Source organism: Rosa rugosa, chromosome 6, assembly GCF_958449725.1.
Source record: "Rosa rugosa chromosome 6, drRosRugo1.1, whole genome shotgun sequence".
Taxonomy (NCBI): domain Eukaryota; kingdom Viridiplantae; phylum Streptophyta; class Magnoliopsida; order Rosales; family Rosaceae; genus Rosa; species Rosa rugosa.
The window spans coordinates 1,285,721-1,304,306 of record NC_084825.1 but is presented as its reverse complement, the minus strand read 5'-3'; the positions used below and the strand labels follow the sequence as shown (position 1 = coordinate 1,304,306).

The 18,586-nt window shown below is 36.9% G+C and overlaps 4 protein-coding genes across 7 annotated transcripts; 1 reads left to right on the top strand and 3 right to left on the bottom strand.

Moving 5' to 3' along the window:
- Positions 1 to 304: 304 nt before the first annotated feature.
- Positions 305 to 3,450, bottom strand: LOC133714812 (uncharacterized). The gene is made up of 7 exons (XM_062141066.1): positions 3,234 to 3,450; positions 3,031 to 3,131; positions 2,170 to 2,238; positions 2,006 to 2,064; positions 1,555 to 1,615; positions 1,416 to 1,469; positions 305 to 625 (listed from the first exon to the last, which is right to left on the bottom strand). The coding sequence occupies exons 1-7, from the start codon at positions 3,394 to 3,396 to the stop codon at positions 347 to 349; spliced, it is 786 nt and encodes a 261-aa protein (XP_061997050.1). The 5' UTR covers positions 3,397 to 3,450; the 3' UTR covers positions 305 to 346.
- Positions 3,451 to 5,228: 1,778 nt separating this feature from the next.
- Positions 5,229 to 10,264, top strand: LOC133714849 (SURP and G-patch domain-containing protein 1-like protein). Of its 2 annotated transcripts, none has more exons than XM_062141109.1 (9): positions 5,229 to 5,389; positions 6,383 to 6,818; positions 7,646 to 7,772; positions 7,998 to 8,104; positions 8,787 to 8,927; positions 9,255 to 9,389; positions 9,516 to 9,698; positions 9,777 to 9,955; positions 10,058 to 10,264. In XM_062141109.1, the coding sequence occupies exons 2-9, from the start codon at positions 6,425 to 6,427 to the stop codon at positions 10,082 to 10,084; spliced, it is 1,293 nt and encodes a 430-aa protein (XP_061997093.1). In that variant the 5' UTR covers positions 5,229 to 5,389; positions 6,383 to 6,424; the 3' UTR covers positions 10,085 to 10,264. The 2 variants fall into 2 exon arrangements, with proteins under 2 accessions (XP_061997093.1, XP_061997095.1); XM_062141111.1 differs by having other exon boundaries at positions 5,243 to 5,389; positions 6,400 to 6,818.
- Positions 10,265 to 12,365: 2,101 nt separating this feature from the next.
- Positions 12,366 to 14,502, bottom strand: LOC133714490 (uncharacterized). Its single transcript, XM_062140609.1, has 5 exons — positions 14,479 to 14,502; positions 13,456 to 13,836; positions 13,254 to 13,319; positions 12,954 to 13,073; positions 12,366 to 12,592 (listed from the first exon to the last, which is right to left on the bottom strand). The coding sequence occupies exons 1-5, from the start codon at positions 14,500 to 14,502 to the stop codon at positions 12,494 to 12,496; spliced, it is 690 nt and encodes a 229-aa protein (XP_061996593.1). The 3' UTR covers positions 12,366 to 12,493.
- Positions 14,503 to 14,505: 3 nt separating this feature from the next.
- Positions 14,506 to 17,601, bottom strand: LOC133718323 (transcription factor bHLH130-like). 3 transcript variants are annotated; one of them, XM_062145143.1, is made up of 8 exons: positions 17,446 to 17,601; positions 17,148 to 17,245; positions 16,298 to 17,069; positions 15,419 to 15,771; positions 15,147 to 15,314; positions 14,987 to 15,052; positions 14,824 to 14,892; positions 14,506 to 14,741 (listed from the first exon to the last, which is right to left on the bottom strand). In XM_062145143.1, the coding sequence occupies exons 3-8, from the start codon at positions 16,875 to 16,877 to the stop codon at positions 14,685 to 14,687; spliced, it is 1,293 nt and encodes a 430-aa protein (XP_062001127.1). In that variant the 5' UTR covers positions 16,878 to 17,069; positions 17,148 to 17,245; positions 17,446 to 17,601; the 3' UTR covers positions 14,506 to 14,684. The 3 variants fall into 3 exon arrangements, with proteins under 3 accessions (XP_062001127.1, XP_062001128.1, XP_062001129.1); XM_062145144.1 differs by having other exon boundaries at positions 17,148 to 17,293; positions 17,446 to 17,552; XM_062145145.1 differs by having other exon boundaries at positions 17,148 to 17,289; positions 17,446 to 17,530.
- Positions 17,602 to 18,586: the final 985 nt, after the last annotated feature.

Sequence of the window (18,586 nt, the reverse complement as noted above, 5' to 3'; positions counted from 1 at the left end):
CTCTTTTGTGTTAGAAGCACTAGTTTTTGACAAAGTGAAGAGCCGTCTGTCCGTCTGTTTAAACCTGAATTAATCTACTGGTCCATCCTGACAACTTCACATCTTGTACATTCTCTAGGGAAAGTCTAATCTACATTAACCTATTAGTACATCAATGGTAGACAAGCTCCCTACAACAATAGAATAGTTAGGTGCAGTCATAGACTAGCTTGAAACCAAGCTGACCTAGTCTACCATATGGAGTCGATCTACCTTTGTATAGAGGTGGTCTACTTAATGTAAACCCAATATTCTGTTTCTCAAGTTCTTGTTGCTAGTAAAACATTAACTTCCATTACAATTTGCATTATGCAAAAATGTCCTCTGTGACAATTGATTTTTCACTATCCATACAATTTTCAAGTGGAAATTGAAGCTGCTCATAATTTAACTGTCTCGAAGCTTCATATAAAGCAATGCCAACACTTACAGAGAGATTGAGACATCTTACATACGTTTCAACCATTGGAATCCTAAGTGTTCCACCGCCAAATGTTCCACTCTTGCAGTCTTGGAGGGCTTCAGGTGGTAGGCCGCTTGTTTCTGACCCAAATATGAGAAAATCACCTCTTCTATAAGAAAAATCCTGAAAATAGAACTTTGTTTAGTCATTTTCAAATGCGAGTATGAATAGCCTCTAATATTCTTTCACGCTTCAGTGTGGGAGGGTGAAAACACTTCCGTATGCTAAGAGGGTATAAATACAGCACTAGTGTGAGAGGCTTTATAGTAATCCCATAACAGAATAAATAAAAGAAAAGACTAAGCCTGCATGAAAGTTCATGAATTATTGTCAAAATGAAGCATCATTTTGAGACAATTTCAGCCTACAGTTCATACACTGTAATTCATGATCTCTCTAGCAGAGATATATTATTGTTTGAAAATGCGAGTGAACAGTTCAAAGTTGGTGCATATGAGAAACAAATATTACAGAAATTTGTTTTTGAAGCATGTATAACACCAAAATGACTGCTTATCACAAAAGTGATCTCATGACAGTTAAAGGATTTCAAATGTCTCCATGAATGACTACCAAGCATCATGAAGCCTTGTATCTCTTTCTATGTGCCGGGGCATGACCAAATATTAAGATCAACCAGCCAAATTGCTCATGAGCATATGCTGCATCTCTAGTTTATACGTTAACTCTCCTTCTCCAAGTCTAATGCAATAATAGTCGGATATAAAACACAAAAGAAAAAATTAAGTGTATGTAATGCACTAACAGAAAGATTTCATGACATATTAGATTCACAGCTCAATGCCACAAATAAAAGATAAATAAATAAAATATTCTACGTTGTACAAAGGGTATCTTCGCAGATTTCATTACTGTAAAATCTAATGGAGAGACTAAAGCAACAGGAACTTACTGAATGAAATTTTGTCGCTCTCTTTGTAAATGCAAGCAACCGCTTTTCACCATCCTGTAGACATAAAAGAAAACAGTAAGTCAAAAGCTATGTAAAAAGGCCTCCAAATCTCTTCTTTCAATTTGGAAATCAGACAAACCTGTTGTCTGAAATAGTCTTGAAACTCTGCCCATGAGCTGTGAACTTTGACAACCACATATCTAAAGTTGGAAGTTAATTGTTGAAAACAGACAAGATTTATGTGAAGTTTGAATAATATAAATTCGTTAACTGACTAGCCAAGATTATTTCAGTATTGTCAAGACACAAACACATACTAGCCAAGATCATTTCAGTATTGTTAAGACACAAACACATGCATGCAAAAGCATCATATCTTGCCTTGAACCCTATTTTGGGAGAAAATGGCATGCAACTTTACACTCTTGATATAAAAATTCATATCTTGAATTTCATAAGCAATATGGATGTCTTTGCATAGCTAATTCACAAGTAAATTTATCAATCTGAAACTCCAATATTCAAGAAGTACTCATAAATTTACAGGTGAAACAATAGATCCTAATATAGATTAAAAATTATAAGGATACGGCCAATAGTCCAATCCAGCACGCTTTAATTTTGCATCATCAATCTGAAAGCCCAAGGGCTAATGAAGAACGAAAACATGTTAGTAGAGGACAAACATTCTTTTTCTTGCTCTATAAATGAATAATCTAAAAAGAGAAATGGAGCACAAACTGGCAATATCTACCCCAACCAGATGAAGCCCAACTGCTGATGCTGCACATGTTCTGGCAATGCAACCTGTATTTCCAGGAATCTGCCAAGGACAATAGATATCTCAGAACCAGCCTCGAGAAATTGAGAGATTCATGACCTAATGGAAAAGATACAAAAACAATACTCTCTGAGTCACTAGCTACTACATTCATCAGCACTGAAATTCTCTGTCTTTTTTTGAAAGAAAAGGTACAATGTGGAAGTACCATGTACAACTAGGAGTTCAGCATAAGGTACCTGATGAAATTCTTTTTCTTTTTATGTAAGAGCTTTGAGTTTCAAATATCCTTAGTATTCTTTATTTCTAAAAGGCAAGAATTTTGTAATAATCAGATAGAAAACCATGTGAATTGCATAGCAATGAAATCACTTAGAGAACTATGTCTATTACACCTCCACTGCAAGTGGTTAATCACTCCAAGAAATTTAAGGATGTTAAGCTTATGACTCGTGAAGCAACGACAGCATCTAAAACTGAGGACGACTAAATCCTGGCATATTTAGTCATGCAGTGCATGATTAAACCACCAAGGTTACTGCTTTGCAGGCAAAATGACATACCCACATGAACCGATGATACTCAATCTATCAAGTGTAGTATTGTTTTCAGTTAGACACCAACTTCGAAAGTCAAACACAGACTCATCGCGCCTAACAAATTTGGGTAAACACGCAATTCTTTCACAATTTGATAATGGATATGATAAAAATTAAAATAAAGTAAAAAAAAATCCATAAGAGCAGAACAAAAAGACTGTGTGTAACTAGCAAGTACCAATCGTACGAGAAAAGAAAATGTGAGTAGTTGAAGCAGATTAAAGTTGTTGTTGACCTGAGGAGACACGAGAACGACTTGAAGAATCTTAGTTTGTGAGACTTGCTTGAGTGCCTGCCCTGCCCCATGAGCCAAAGAACACTCTTTGCCCCTCTCAGCTGCAACATCATTCACTTCACGTATTAAAGCAGTTACACACACACACACACATAGAGAGAGAGAGAGAGAGAGAGAGAGAGAGAGAGAGAGAGAGAGAGTACAGAGTGAGCAGCGAGTGGAGGAAAGAGAGAGGCGGGATTTGCGGTTGAGATGAGCCAAGTATAGAGAAGCAAAGAGAGGAGCTCCTCCTCTGGAGCGGAATGGATTTAAAGGAGAGAAAGGGGTTAGGGTTTTCAAGCCGCTGCTGTCCATTGCCGGCAGCATTTTGCCCCCTATTTACTTTATCTCCCTGCCTCACTCACTCTTCTCCAATAATAATCTATATTGCAGCTCCTTGCTTGCCCCCTCTTTTGCTCCCCCTATTTACTTATCAAAAACTTTAAAATGATTTTTTATATGTAAATACTTGTTGTATGCTTAATGTTTTCATATGGTTTGAATGAATTATACTACTAATTATAGTTTATCATTTTAATTTTAGTTATTTATGTGTTCTAAAAAAATAAAGATAAAATAAACATCTTCTTAAGCGCTAGGCTCCTCTTCACTGTCTGCTTATTGTTTAGCGATTTTAAAACTAGACTAAAATGCAACTGAACTCCACTTTAAAGAGTTACTAAAAGCAGGTATGTTCTCTTATTCCTTCAAGATTCAGTTACGTGGTTCGAAACTTGGATACCTTCAAATCATGAGCATTATAGTATGTGGTTTAGTAGTTACCAAAAGCAGCTAAGTTCTCTTATTCCTTGTTCTATTATTTGAACTTCGATACCTTCATGAGTCTACTCCAATCTATCTTAGTATCTTTATCTCAATTTTATATAAGTAAACGCACCTTTTCAAGTTTAAGCAATTATAAGGTTATTTGTATTCGCATAGAGTAGAGTACACATCATTTGCTTATTATTCCCCCACAATAGGGGTTATAGTGATTAAGAATGTGTCTGTATTGGGTTAAGATTTTCAATTTTGTTGAAAATTTGTAGAAATAATCAATTCATAAATATCTAAACATCTAACAATTGATTTGCCAAAATGTGATCAAAAAAGTGAATCTCCAACTGTTGATTAGAAACTCCTCACAAAGTCCTTATTATAATGGTCTTTATTAGAGCCTTGCCCTATATACATATATCTCACAATATCATGCTCAATTTAATAAGCACAGACCAATATCCACCTCCAATTCTCCATGTCCCTAAATTTCCCAATTAGGTTCTCCATCAAAGACCTGCCCCATTGGGAATATTTGGGCAGAACTACCTTATCTCTAAAAAATTGAGGTACCAAATCTAGTCAGGAAAGATTAATGATTATTTTAAGGGCTAATTTTATTTTACCTTCCTGATTTTTACACCTTAAATCAATTGTGCCCATGAACTTCTAATTTTATCACATGTACCTCTGTCATCTGCAATTTTAATCAATCTAGTCCAATCATTAAGCTTTTACTCAAATATTTTTTAAATAGAAACGTGGGGGCAGGAGTGAAGCCATTTGATCCTCTTTTTGATAAAAAAAAAAAAAATAGAAACGTGGCTTTTCATCATGTATAATGATGATTCACTAACATGACATGCAAAATTATATCGTAAGTGACAAAAATTTCAAAATATATTACTTAATAGTTTGCAAAAAAAAAAAAAAGTAAAAGATATGACAAGATTGATTGAAATTGGCAAGTATAAAGACACCCGTGATGAAATTAGAAGTGCATGGGGTAGATATCCAAAAAGTTTATGAGTCCTAGGGCATATCGAAATCATTAAATCATTGTACGTCAAATAACATTAAAAGTGTTGGTTTCAGAAGATGGAATGTCTAATATTTTTTCACCCGGAGAACTAATTGGATTGTTGCGAGTTGAATGAATGGGTCGCGCTTTAGAAGAAGCATTTTGCTACTGAGTCATACTATTAGGAATAACGAAAGCATCTCTAAATACTCGAAATTTCATATTTGACGCAAGTTTTCAAGAAACGGCTGGAAAGTGACTCCGGATGTAAATGTGAGGAGGTAAAATAAAATTTATTCTAATTTTAATGTCAAAAAAGAAAAGGGAAAAAAAAAAATTTATAAATGTAAACTTCCCCGTGTAAACCGACCCTACTCAAAAAACCAAAAGCGGTCTTCGCTTTCTCGTCCTCAAAACACAGAGAGAGAGAGAGAGACAGAGATAGAGAGACGGTATCGGATTACAATCCCTAATTAGTTTCCCAATATCTCCAATCCACCAACATCAATAATTTTACTTCTGGTTAGTTTCCCATTGGTTACTTCATTATCAATTTCTCTGCGTTTCGACTTTTGCGATTCTTGATTTTCGTTTGATTTGTGGCGATGCTCATCGTTTGGATGATGCGATTTGGTGGCCAAATTAGGATCTGAGATTTGTGTTTTGGATACATATCAATTGGTTTCAAATTGTTCAATTTGATTGGGGTATTAGGTTTGTGTTTGACTATTTCAGTTTCTTTGTCTAGCAGAATTTATTTCATGATTCTTTTCCTGTTTTCTGGAATTTTGTTAATTCTTGTTTTCGATGATAAAAGAAATAATATTTTGTGTTTATGTTATGGATTACAGAAGATTTTCTCATGGTACCACAAATTGAATCCTTTCTATGTTTTCTAAGATGAACTTTTATAATCTTCCTTTTAAATTTCTTATGTGATTATAGCTGATAAAAAAATGTCATCTGAATATCGTAATGTTTTCAACTAATCTAATCAAAATAGTTTAAGTTTAGTTCTGAATGGTGTCATTGGAGTCCCATCTGCTCATAATTAATTGGGAATTATATATCAAAATGCCATCTTTTCATGAAATATGGGGAGTTGCCCCTCGATTTTCGTAAAGACCACACTGAGTATATACATTTATTTTATTATGTAAATCCAGTAATGTATATTAATTGTAACCACTGGGCACTCTTTTTAACTAAATCTTATGGAGTATTCTCTGTTTTTAAACTAAATTCAGATGTGTAAAGCTGTGTGGATGTACATGAGATGTAATCATCCTGGAAAACAAGGGCCATCCACACCATTTCACAAATACATGAGATTCTTTCTCTTTTTAATTTTAGGTGATAAGTTTTTCTGTCAACAGAAAAATTATCTCAATAATGGTGCATATTGAAAAAGAAACATTTTTACATGGTGCATTTTGAAAAAGAAACATTTTTACAAAGATCAGATTTAAGTGTCACTTCAATGTCTAAATAGCTTGAAAGCTGCTTGTCAAACAGTGGATTCCTGTAAACAGCTTAAGCAAACTTGACACTTTGCAAATGGACAAAGGAGTGACTCCTAGCCTCTTTGTTAATGATGGTTCATTCCTGGAAAGGTTCAAACAACTTCAACAAGAGAAGGAAAATGAGAGGGGCGCTGCAGTAGAGGATTCTAAGCTAGGTAAAGCTGTTTCAGGGAACCTTACCATTGGTAAAACCAGTACTGAATCGAAGGCTAATGATACACGCAAGACCACGCATGCTGCTTCGGGTGGTAAACTTGCTTTCAGCTTGAAACAGAAGTCAAAGATTGTGGCCCCTCCTGTTAAGTTAGGAGCAGATGAGGATGAAGATGGAGCAGATATTGTAAATGTTTCTGGTGATGCAACAACTAAACGACAAAAGTTGGGTCAGCCAGATGCGGCAGAGGAATCTTCTGGACAAGTGGATGTTGGTAATTACCGCTTTTATGCTTATCCTCTAGTCTGGTTGAGTCACAATGAAGTTCTTTGTTTCAATAGTAAAATATTCTGCATTAACATTATGCATGCGATAATTAATTTTCTTTTATGTCATATGATGATGCTGAAACAGAAATTTATATGTCCACTCTTGCTGTTTTAACTCTTGAATTTGTCTCGGTTTATCATTCAATTCTTCCTCTTTTTTTGTTTTATTTAAACTTTTACATCCTCATAAATATTTGTTATATTCTGCATTTCTTATCTTAAATGTTTTTGGATTCTTCAATTAATTTTCTACACACTTCCCCAGGAAGAGATTTTGATTTATGTTTCTCACATATGTAAGGCAAGTTGGAGTCTAGCTAAAGTTCTTAGTTCAATGAATTTCTACATATCCAGATAGAGTTCTTTCTTCATATGTGGTTTCTGGAGCCGCAGTTGCCACCCTTTTTTGTTTCTTAGTTACTTAGTTACTTAGTTGAGAAAGGGAGGTCTTAGATGTGAGTTCCTACCTTTGGCCAAAATAATAACAGCTAAAGTAACCTGAAACTGGCCCCTTTCATTAGGATGCTGTTATTGAGAAAATCGTCTCAGTAATTGTCTTCTCTACTGATGAAGTAGTCTGGCTGAAGAGGACAAAACATTCTTGAATATTTCTCATCTCATGAATGCAGCTTATTCCTTAAGTTCCTATCAACATTGGTGGAAAGAGATGTTCAATGAAAGAATTGGCATATTTGGCACGCCTGCTACAAGAGTAATTTGCATTCCCTAGTTCATGCTCTCGGTATTAATCAGTTTTATAAGTGATATGCAGCACCACCTTCCCCAAGTGATTCTACAGTGAAGATAGTTGCTGACAAACTAGCAAGTTTTGTGGCTAAACATGGAAGGCAATTTGAGCATATTACACGACAAAAAAATCCAGGAGATAACCCCTTCAAGTAAGTAGTCTATGAAGTTTTGACTTATTATTCATGTCTTTTGCCGTCTCAAATCTATCTGTTGGCATTTATAGACTAGCATTTTTAAAACCTAAGGGAATAATTTGGAGCATGTAGCAACTTTGTTGTTACATTGCTTAAGTTCCCTATTGCCTGGTTCTGTTTTCCCTGTTACCTAATGCTGGCTCATAAGCACTTTGTTCTGCCATTGTGATTCGTTTGCAGATTTTTATTTGATGAGAGCTGTGCTGATTACAAGTATTATGAATATCGGCTTGCTGATGAGGAGAAAGCCCTCAGACAGACCAGGGAGTTTGAATCATCACGTAATGGTATATTTAAAAAATATTTTCTAGTTTACTTATATTAAATCATGTTCGTTCAAATATGTATGCATCTGCTTAAGTAGGTTGAAGCATCAAAATTTGGTGTTCTAAGTATTTGTGTGTGTGAGAGAGATAGAAAATACAAGTACTTGTTTCTCTTCTATGTCCTGCCTGGTCGAGAGGGTATCTTACACACTTTTTGTGAATTGCTGAACAGTAGTCTTAAAGTTGTAACTACAATAAATAGTGATGAACCAAAAGTTTGAGATCGTATATTATTTTTTTGCTGACTGAAATTGATTGTTTAAAGTTTTTTTTTTTTTTTTATCGGAAATTCTTAAGAGTTTCCTTGATTAGGCAACACAAGTGACTTTCCACTGATGAAAAGTTATATATGTTGTGTGAAACTTCCCATTTTGTTTTGTTCTTCTTTTTTTGTGTGCCCTTGGCTAGGATTCAGTTCCTTGGGGTGGTGGTCGTCTTTGAGGCCTCTTTTGTGCTAGGACTCGTGATATTCTCCAATACTGCAGTTTTATGCGTATTTTGGTGATTCATGATATATAAAACTGCAGCAAAAAGCTTGATACATTAACAACAACAAAGATTGTCATTGTCATCTTTTCCTGAAAGTTTGCCTCTGTTTTCTTTTTGCGAGACTGAGTTTTTTTTTGGGGTGTCATTTGTGTAGGAGGTTCAAGCATGTCAACTTCTAAATCCACAAGTGGTTCCCAAAGGTCTACTTTGAAGCATCCAAGTTATCAAACTCCTGCCTCTGCATTGTATGAAGCCACCGAGGATCCAACATATGGGACTTCATTGGGAAGGACAGGTGTGTGGTGTAACATTTTCTGTTGCTTTAGCCAGATTCTTCGTTGGAGACATAAATTATGCCGTTGGGGGCATATTGCTCCTGTAATGTACTTCAATAAACCTTAATTTCTGCCTGTGTGTTTTTGTGCTGCTTGCAAGGCTTCTCTTTTATTGCTTGCCATACCTAATAACTTCAGGCTCTATCAGTAGTGTCAGTAGCTGTGTTCATTTGTGTTGGTACCTTCATTTATCTTGATGTTTTGGAGGCTTTATTGAGTACACTCTGCTTTTGCTTTTTTTCCCCCCTTGATTTTCCTGAACTTATGGTTTATATTTCCATTTATAGGTGAGTCTAGTGGGCCAACAGGTGCAGATCCTATTGCCATGATGGAATTCTATGTGAAAAAGGCAGCACAAGAAGAGAGGAAGAGACAACCTAAACAGTCAAAAGATGAAATGCCCCCACCTGCATCTCTTCAAGGTTGATATATACTAGTGATTGACACCAGAAGTTTGCCTATTGTTATCAGAAACATGTTCCATTTCTGGTCCGTTGATATTGGTTTCTTTTATAATAAATATCTTTTATCTTGAATTTTTGGCACAGCGCCTTCGCTTAAAAAAGGTCACCACATGGGCGATTACATCCCACAAGAAGAGCTGGAGAAGTTCATGGCTGCTTGTAATGATGCAGCTGCGCAGAAAGCTGCCAAAGAAGCTGCAGATAGGGCCAAAATACAGGCTGATAATGTGGGTCATAAACTCTTGTCTAAAATGGGTTGGAAAGAAGGTAAATCACATTGCATTGGTTTAGTTGCTGTAGTGTCCTTCCATAAGGAGAAACCTGATGGATGAATGTGGACTTCAGGTGAGGGTCTGGGAAGCTCCAGAAGAGGAATTTCAGATCCCATTATGGCAGGTAATGTCAAGAAGGACAATTTGGGGGTTGGTGCTCAACAACCTGGAGAGGTGACTCCTGAAGATGATATATACGAGCAGTACAAGAAGCGGATGATGCTTGGTTACCGTCACAGACCTAATCCTCTGGTATTACCCTTTTTAGTTTTCTCATTCTCCTTTTGTTTGTGATTTTTATTTTTATCGATTTGTGTTTCATATGACCTTCTGACATGATATTTTGGGTTGCAGAACAATCCGCGTAAAGCATACTATTGAATGCTGATTACACTGTTCAAGCCATATATTTCTGATGGGTTTAGAAGTTCATTGGGAGTTGAACCTATGGAGTAAAAGGAAATTGGATTGGTAAATTAGTGACGGAACAAATTTGTATTTGAAGTCAAACGTTTTGTGAAGTTGAGTGTTAATCAAAAGAAAGTCTGATTATTTTTCTTTTGGGTAATGTTTTATTATTCTTTTTGTGAATACGTTTCTTCAGAACTACAAGTTGAGTTGTGCATATCGTGTAATTGCCTAGACTTCCACTATGGATTCCGCCGACTGTTTCATCGCACTAGAACGGTTATACATTAGGCACCTACATGAGTGAAAATGGGAATTTGCATTGCCCTCTTTGCAATTTGGCCCAGGCTAATTACTGCTGTTCATATGTTGCAAGTTTTGGATTACCTCAGAATAGACAGAATTACCATATGGGAAGGTAATACCACTTAAAGAGGGCACGAAGTGACGAAACATCGGGCAGCAGAGAACTCTATTACTATCCGTACCAAGTTTTGTGAGGTAAACATGAGGAATGCCTATGAATCTCGTTTGGTTTGCGGAAAGTAGACATCGGAAAATGAAAGTTGTTCATTTCTTGCGTTTGAGATGCAAAAACAAAAGAAATGCTTTTCTGAAGCAAAGGAAAATAAGAGGAAAAATGGTTCCTTTCATACTCTAATGCCACGTTTGGTTCACGTCGTTCCTTTCTTGCATTTGGGATGCAAAAGAAAAGGAAATGATTTTCTGAAGCAAAGGAAAATAGAGTGGAAAATGGTTCCTTACATACTTCAAATGAATAACTTTCTTCATTCATTTCCTTGCATTTATTACTCACAACACATTATTATATTGCGTTAATTACAAACTTTTTAACAACTTTCTGGATAACTTTCTTTATGTTACCAAACATTGGAATGGAAAGTTCTTCGGAAATTTCATTTCACTTTCTATGGGAAAGACAAATGAATTATTTTCCTTTCCGCAAACTAAACGAGGCCTAAAAAAATACGTTCCCCCATTCTTTCATTGCATTTATTACTCACAACACATTATTTTATTGCATTAAATACAAACATTTTAACAACTTTCTTTATGTTACCAAACATCAGAATGGAAAATTCTTCAGAAATTTCATTTCCTTTCCAATAGGAAAGACAAAGGAATTACTTTTCTTTCCGAGAATCAAATGAGGCCGCAAAGTATAGGGCAAAGTTTGGCGACTTGCGTGGCGATATGGACAACAACAATTTTCCAAACTCATACGGACAACAACAGTGTCCCTAACTCGATTAAACATTAAACTCGAGTGCTTATTCTGCCAAATGTTCCATGGCGCATCATCGGTTTATGGTTTTTTACAACCTAAACCCTAAATCTCTAAATGAGGACTTGTAATTCATTTTTTTTTTTTGGCAAGAAGGACTTGTTCCGTGATTTACATATTAAATGGCTCAGAGTTCAGATATTGTCAGTTCTCACATGAATAGAAATACTGATTTTTTTGAGCTGTCAAATTGGGTTATCTAAAAGGACAAAAAAAAAAAAAAAACAAATTTGAGCCAGAAAATCTGCTTCCCGAGTTTCATGTAGTGAAAGATTTTTATGAAGCCTCCCATAACTAATTTTGTTTTTTGTCTCTACCTCGCTCTAGTCAGGCGAGCTAACTGGTCACGGCTCACCGCCAACCCACCTAAATCCCCATACGAGTACTTTGATTATTCTTTTTTCTTTTAAAAAAAAAACCCTTAGCCCACTGTCCACCCCACTCTTACATATGCCAGTGAGAATCGAATCCATGACCTTTCCAATGTTGGAATTATAACTTACCAACATGTCACAGCTCACCGGCAGTATTTTGATTATTTAATGAAATTCATTTTTTTTTTTATCAAATAAGAACTTCAATAAATAAGGAAAAAAGCAAATTACCACTAACTACACTTTTTATCCAATATTTACCATTAACAGGCATTTTTTAAATATTTCCCTTGCGGTACTGTTCATGACCCATGCGCAAGGCCCATATCCCGTGAGGCCATTTTCCTACCAATTTTTTGAATTGATATGTTAATGAGAAATTACAAAAATAACCTCAACTGATTTCTAATGGTAGCACTGACCCTCAGTAGTGTACTGACCTAAATATATTTCAGAGATCGCATTATGAAAAAAGAATATCTCTACATTCCATATTTGTTTTTCTTAGAAACAACTCATTTATTTAATAATTCCAAAAACTATTTGTACATATTACAATATGAAACTTGGACAATATCATTTATCTCTGGCTTTGCTGCTTCCGCATACAAGCAGTAGTGTACTGAGGATTAGTAGTATGTCACCCCCAGCAGTATACTAGCCCCAGTAGTATACTGACCCCCAGTAGTGTACTGATCCGCATTAGTGTACTGATCCGCAGTAGTGTATTGGCCCCCAGTAGTATACTAGCCTGGCCTTCTCGCGTTTGCTCACTTCAACATTGCTTTCATTAGCTCCATCCTAATCCAATAAGAAAGTACCATAAACACAAAACTAAAGCAATACACAACACCACCAATCCAATAAGAAAGTACCATAAACACAAAACTAAAGCTACTGACCCTCAATACAAAACTGAGAATCCACCAAATACAGGGAAAAAAAATTGAAATTCAATTTTATTCAGCACCAATTATTTGGTCATACTTTCAGATCTGGTCCAATTATCTGTCTAGTTTTCACATAGTAGGAACACTCTCTTTCACCCTGTAATTTTGAAAAATAATACATTGATGGCAAGACCTTCCCTCAGTCATGAAACAGGAATACTAATATGACAAACAATTAGAAAAAATCAAAGTTATGATCAAGAAACACAAACCAGTCGTAATGGGTATCCATAGTAATTTAGTGATACATGGGCCGCAGAGCCTCCTCCCTGCTTAGGATGGTGATACTTACAAGTGGCGCCAAATTTGGACATCCCCGTCCTCATATAGTACTGTAATTAACGAAGCAAAGCACAATCAAACAAGCTAAATTCATAATTTCCCAGCAATAACAAACAAACAAACAAAAGCATGAAATGATCCACATTAGACATTACTCCACCCAATACATGTGATCTGCCTTCTATCACCCTAAACCTCAAGCATCAAATTCAGTTACACAAACCAAATACCTGGCACACAGGCTGGCCCAGTCGCTCGGGGTACTCCACCGCCCCAGCTCTCAGAGCTCCGGTAACCTGAGAAACGTAAATCCGACTAGTAAAATAGAAAACAAAACAACAAAATAGGACCAGATCTGAAAATTTTCAACCGGAAAGTACTGAAAGCTACTTTAACAAATAAGGAAAATAAAGGAAATATTCGGCTAATTACCTCATCCTCGCCCTCGCCGTCGTCGTCATCTCCCTCGCCGTCGTCGTCGTCGTCATCGCCTCCTTCAGCGTCTTCCTCGTCTTCTTCGTCGTCCTCATCGTCTATTGACTGAACCGGAGGGCCACCGGAGGACTGTGCGACCTCCTGGACATCGTCGTCGTCATCTTCATCCTCATCGTCATCGTCGTCATCTTCCTCGTCTTCGAGGCCGTCGTCGGAGTCAGAGTCGGAGGACTCCGAAATGGACTTGTACTGCTCCAATTCCTCGGCAGTCAAAGGCTTCACTTCTCCGCCTGGGTCTCGCGCTTCCTCGCCGGATTCGTAGCCTCCCTTCGCCGCCTCGATCCGCCAGCTGCTTCGTCCCCTACCTTCGTCGGAGCCCTAGATTGATTTAGGGAGGATTTGGATTTTGGGATGGTTTCAATTTTGGAACCGTTCTGATTTTGGGAGAAATGGGTTATGTGAGTCTCAGTGGCATGTTTCGTAATTTTCTTAATATTTGAGTGTTTTTTCTAAAAATGGGCTGACAACCTGTTTCAATTATTGACCGCATGGGCTATTGGTTTTGGAGTCTGCTATTGGTAAATAATAGTGTTATTTTGTAGTTATTGGTAAAAAGCTCTAAGGAAAAATCCAAATTGCTAAGTTCCTAGTAAATAAATGTGTAATTATTTTGATGCAAATCCTTGAAATCCTACATTAAGGCCACGTTTGGTTAGCAGAAAAGAAGCATCAGGAAAGGAAACTTGTTCCTTTCCTGCGTTTGGAATGCAAAAGGAAAGGAAATCGTTTCCTGAATGAAGGGAAAATAAGGGGGAAAGTGGTTCATTCCAAATCTCAAAGGAATCACTTTCCCCTATTATTTCCTTGCATTTATTACTCACAACATATTATTTTATTACATTATTGACAAACTTTTAATAACTTTCCTTACGTTACCAAACATCGGAATGGAAAGTTGTTGAGAAATTTCATTTCCCTTCCCATGAGAAAGACAAAGGAATTACTTTCCTTTCCGTGAACCAAACGAGGCCTAACTGAAGCCATATGGATCAAGCTAACTCGAAATAGATTGAAATTTCCACACCCACACTAACATATATGCTACCGTTCTCCTATTATGTCGTCACTGAAATAGCAAAGGAATTTACAAAACAAAAAGAACTTGAAGCCTTTCCCATTTTCCTACTGCTAGCTTTACATGAACAAGTCAGGGAGAAGGATTTGAATTAATTGTGTTTCTGTTTACTTGAACAACTGCACTTCGCCTTTGTATCCCTGAGTGTCTGCACCAAAAATTGAAGACATTTTAGAGGAAAGATATAGGTGGTTGGCTTTCATGTGGATTGCATTCAAGTTCATTTATACCTTAACCTGTTTCTGCAGGTCTTTAATGTGCTCAACTGCCAACTCCAACATTTCGGCTGTGTTTATTTGCTGCCAGGGATTCAACATTCAAAATGTAAAGTCACCCATTCAAGAAAACATGCACTTACTACAGTTGTGGTTAATGTGGAAAAAATTTTCCTACCTTGTCCATGTTTGGGAAAAGATCTTGCAGTTTCCTCATTCTTTCACTGATCCGCGTTCTTCTCATCTGAAATGCGATATCGATGGTCAAGGATTGATACAACAGTCTGGCTAATACAATAATGTAATGCTAATGAAGCAATGTGATCAAAGAGATTTACCCTCTCTGCAATGCTTCGTGGGTGAGTCGCGAAGCCTCTTTTGGCACGAATTTTACATGGAATGGAATCTTGAAAATGTAGAAGCTTATCCATAGCAGGCATCTCAAAATGTTTAGGCAAGCTCAAATGATGAGTAAGAGCGTAACTGCGGTGTCCAAAATCCACATTCTGTTGGAAAAAAAAAAAAGCACTAACGTGAATAACAGATTGCCAAGCAAGAGGATTAAAGTAGTAGGTTCACGGGGAGTGAAGAAAAAAAGTTCAAAACTTACCTGGGTGTCCAATGCAGTCGTAGTAGAAAACTTGTTCCCATCATTATCTCTGCCTCTTTTGAGGTCATGAAATGCAGAATTGTCCCACGTATCATTTGAATAGTCAGGTATGTAATGTGAACTGCTACCATTAGTAGCATTTCCTAAGCTTTGATCCGGTTCACTAACCTCTCCTATGTTTCCATTCCCAATTTCAGCAATTCGAGGCAAACGTCTGGACTCTCTTGAGTAGGGAGGTGATGCAGCAGAGGAGAAACTAAATTGGGTATTCAACCTAGAAGCTGATGGACTAGCTTCTCCATTTGTACCATTGCCTACTCCAAAACTTGAAGCATCTTTCATCAGATTGAAGCCTGTTTGTCATTGTGTAGGAATGATATTTAATTAGCAAACAAACAGAAGATATTTCCAAGAGATTTCAGTGACAATAACTATCCAAATTGAACCTTTTAATGACCCATCAACTTAACCCTACTGTTTCCTCACACATGCGCTCTGCAATATCTTTTGGTGTGACTAGATACGCAATTAGAAAATGGAAAGTGGGAAATATTGGAAAGGGTAAGCCATATATAAAGATTAGTACTGAAAAGGGAATATAAAAAGGAAAAACCAAACAAAACAGAACTCATGTGATAGACAATCAATTCCACTTTCCAGCTAAGAAAAGATGGTTTTGGAGGTAAAAGGTTTTTAACCATTTACAAATTGAGTAAACACTGCTAGATTTAGTTGAAGCCTAAATGAATTTGCAGCCAAGTTTACACAAGTTGGGAACCAAAGCAGCATAGATCACAATTTTCTCAACTTGTTAAATGCTTTAAAAGTTGAAAGTCATGTGAGCAAGCAATAAAGAAATAAGCAATAAAAAGTTCATACCATTGTCAACGTTTAAGTTGGGGAAGAATCCAGCTGGAGAGCTACTTTGCCTAACAAGATTAGAGTGATTTCCAACACCCATTTTCGATTCCATTGTGTTCTCCAAGACGGTAGATTTGAAAGCACCAAAGGAGGAGGCATTATCCAAAGGATGAACTTGTTGAGTGTGGTACATCATCTGAGGAGAATTTGAGTAACCGCTCTGTTTCGAAACAGAGTCCCCTGCTTCTTGCTTCACAGGCCTTTCTTGGAACAGATGGTGCGTACTATTATTGGAACCATTGTCAGTATCAGGTGCATTACATGAGGAAATGAACCTTGCCAAGACGGTTTCCACTTCGGGGCTGGAAGGTCGAGGATATCGAAGATCTCGAAAATCCTCACATCCAGCACCGCCATTGTTGTCAACAAGGTCCAGCAAAAGTGAGCTCGGAGCAGACCGATACCGCATTAGGCCAGAGCTCTGTTGCTGTGACTGTAGTTGTTGGAAACCATTTGATGAATCCAAGAATTCTCCGTGGTTCTTCCTCAACTCTGCTTCGGAAGACTTAAAGTTTGGACTGTACAAAAGGCTACTCATAGTATTTTGCAGATTCTGAACAGCACCCACAATTTCTTCTTTCCTTGCTTCAAGCTTAATCTCTCGAAAACTCAAAGACAGTATAACAATTGGGTGGTCGGCTTCAGCTTCATATGCTTGGGAACAAGATCTTGATTTTGAGAAAGGCCCAGATAAGATCTAGTAGTCGTTTGAGCTAAATTGACACCAAATCTGCATGAAAACAATAAGAGATAAGCAAGAGGATTCCAAATGAAAAAGCTTCAAACCTGAAAACTTGACATTACATACCAGAGTTTAACTGTGTAGATGGGAACAAGCTCTGAGGTCTTAGTGAATGGAGAGGCCAAATGAGCAGAGTTGCACTGCAGAGCAAAATGAAACCAGGTCTGGTAGAACAGTGAGAAGTCAGAATCTTTGTGGAGTTTTGGTCCTATCTATGCAATGAAACTAGCTTCGATCAAGACAAAAGATTCCTCTTTGAGAAACAAAAACAACATGAATTGTACAACAATAGCTAATTAGCTATTAAAGGAAAAACACCCATTTTGAGCTCTAAAAGATTGAGTTTCAATAATTGTTCAAGTACCTCCTTTCCTTTTTCTTGGTCTGAATCTGAGTCAGCAACCAACAGTCTCCTTTGGTAAAGAAAGCTTGGAGTAACAGCAAAATATTGTGCAGTGTGTCGATCGATGTGCGTAGTGTGATATATGTACTAGAATGCTCCATCACTGCCCCCCATTTCTGATTTTATTACCCTAATGCCATTGACCCATGATGGCATCCACAGCGCGTCAGCACAGGAGTTGACCAAACTAACCCTCTCTCCTCTCGAACTGGGATTTTGTTTGCTGTGGAAGAAACACGCAGATGTTTTTGTTCTTCTTTATTATGTGATTGTTTCTTTTTTCTTCTTTTCTTTCTTGTTTATCTTTTTGATGGGATAGATGTAGATAGAGTTTTGTTTTCTTTATTTCTGCATGAAAACAACTTTTTTGAGAAGATAATGGTATAGGGTGCTTTGCTTATGGACCAAGCGACTCTCGAGTCTGGACAAGGCTAGTCCACTCTCTAAAGCTAGCTGCTTATGATTGGAGTAAAACTAAAACTAAAACTAAAACTAAAACTAAATGCGGCTTCTGTTTAGAAACCAGAAAATGGTTTTGGTATTTGGTTGAAGGGAAGAGACACTGATAGGTGCATGCATATTCTCTTGCTTAGCCAAGCACTAACGATAACAACAACCATTTAAGAAGATATTAATTAATTCCTTTGATGCATGCACTTTTGGGTGCCAGAAAGTAGCTGCTCAAATTTCATTTGTAAAAATGAGTTTCAGATAGGAATACGAATCAAAAGAACATATATATATATGCTATCGCCGTAAATATTCCCATGCCAGTTATAATCGAATGATTGGAAAGGTGGATCACTAAGTTACAAGATACTCAAAATTTTTAGAGTTTATCTCTTAGTATATATATATATATGGATTGAACATAGCTCCAATTATAGAGTATTTACCACACTCACGTACCTTCAACCTCCCTCGTAACACACCACCTATCCCATAAGTTCCATGGTAGATGGAACAATTTATATATGGAACACCTGTTGGTTAATTTACTGATAATATATTCTCTCAAAAAAAAAAAATTTACTGATAATATATATTATAGTATAACATTATTACTGTGTCACATGATCACGAAGACATTAATGATTGAAGA

Bases quoted from the DNA above. Each gene is read 5' to 3' on its own strand.
- LOC133714812 (XM_062141066.1), bottom strand. From the start codon at position 3,396: ATGCTGCCGGCAATGGACAGCAGCGGCTTGAAAACCCTAACCCCTTTC. The intron at 2,239-3,030 runs GTCAACAACAAC...TGTCCTTGGCAG, and splicing joins TCGTTCTCGTGTCTCCTCAG to ATTCCTGGAAATACAGGTTG. The intron at 1,616-2,005 runs GTATCCTTATAA...TTCCAACTTTAG, and splicing joins GCTGGATTGGACTATTGGCC to ATATGTGGTTGTCAAAGTTC.
- LOC133714849 (XM_062141109.1), top strand. From the start codon at position 6,425: ATGGACAAAGGAGTGACTCCTAGCCTCTTTGTTAATGATGGTTCATTC. The intron at 8,105-8,786 runs GTATATTTAAAA...TCATTTGTGTAG, and splicing joins GTTTGAATCATCACGTAATG to GAGGTTCAAGCATGTCAACT. The intron at 9,699-9,776 runs GTAAATCACATT...TGTGGACTTCAG, and splicing joins TAAAATGGGTTGGAAAGAAG to GTGAGGGTCTGGGAAGCTCC.
- LOC133714490 (XM_062140609.1), bottom strand. From the start codon at position 14,502: ATGGCTTCAGTTAGGCCTCGTTTG. The intron at 13,837-14,478 runs GTTCACGGAAAG...AAATCAATCTAG, and splicing joins CTTCAGTTAGGCCTCGTTTG to GGCTCCGACGAAGGTAGGGG. The intron at 13,074-13,253 runs GTATTTGGTTTG...CGTTAATTACAG, and splicing joins TGGGCCAGCCTGTGTGCCAG to TACTATATGAGGACGGGGAT.
- LOC133718323 (XM_062145143.1), bottom strand. From the start codon at position 16,877: ATGAGTAGCCTTTTGTACAGTCCAAACTTTAAGTCTTCCGAAGCAGAG. The intron at 15,053-15,146 runs GTAAATCTCTTT...ATCGCATTTCAG, and splicing joins CACGAAGCATTGCAGAGAGG to ATGAGAAGAACGCGGATCAG. The intron at 14,893-14,986 runs GTAGGAAAATTT...AATCCCTGGCAG, and splicing joins TTTTCCCAAACATGGACAAG to CAAATAAACACAGCCGAAAT.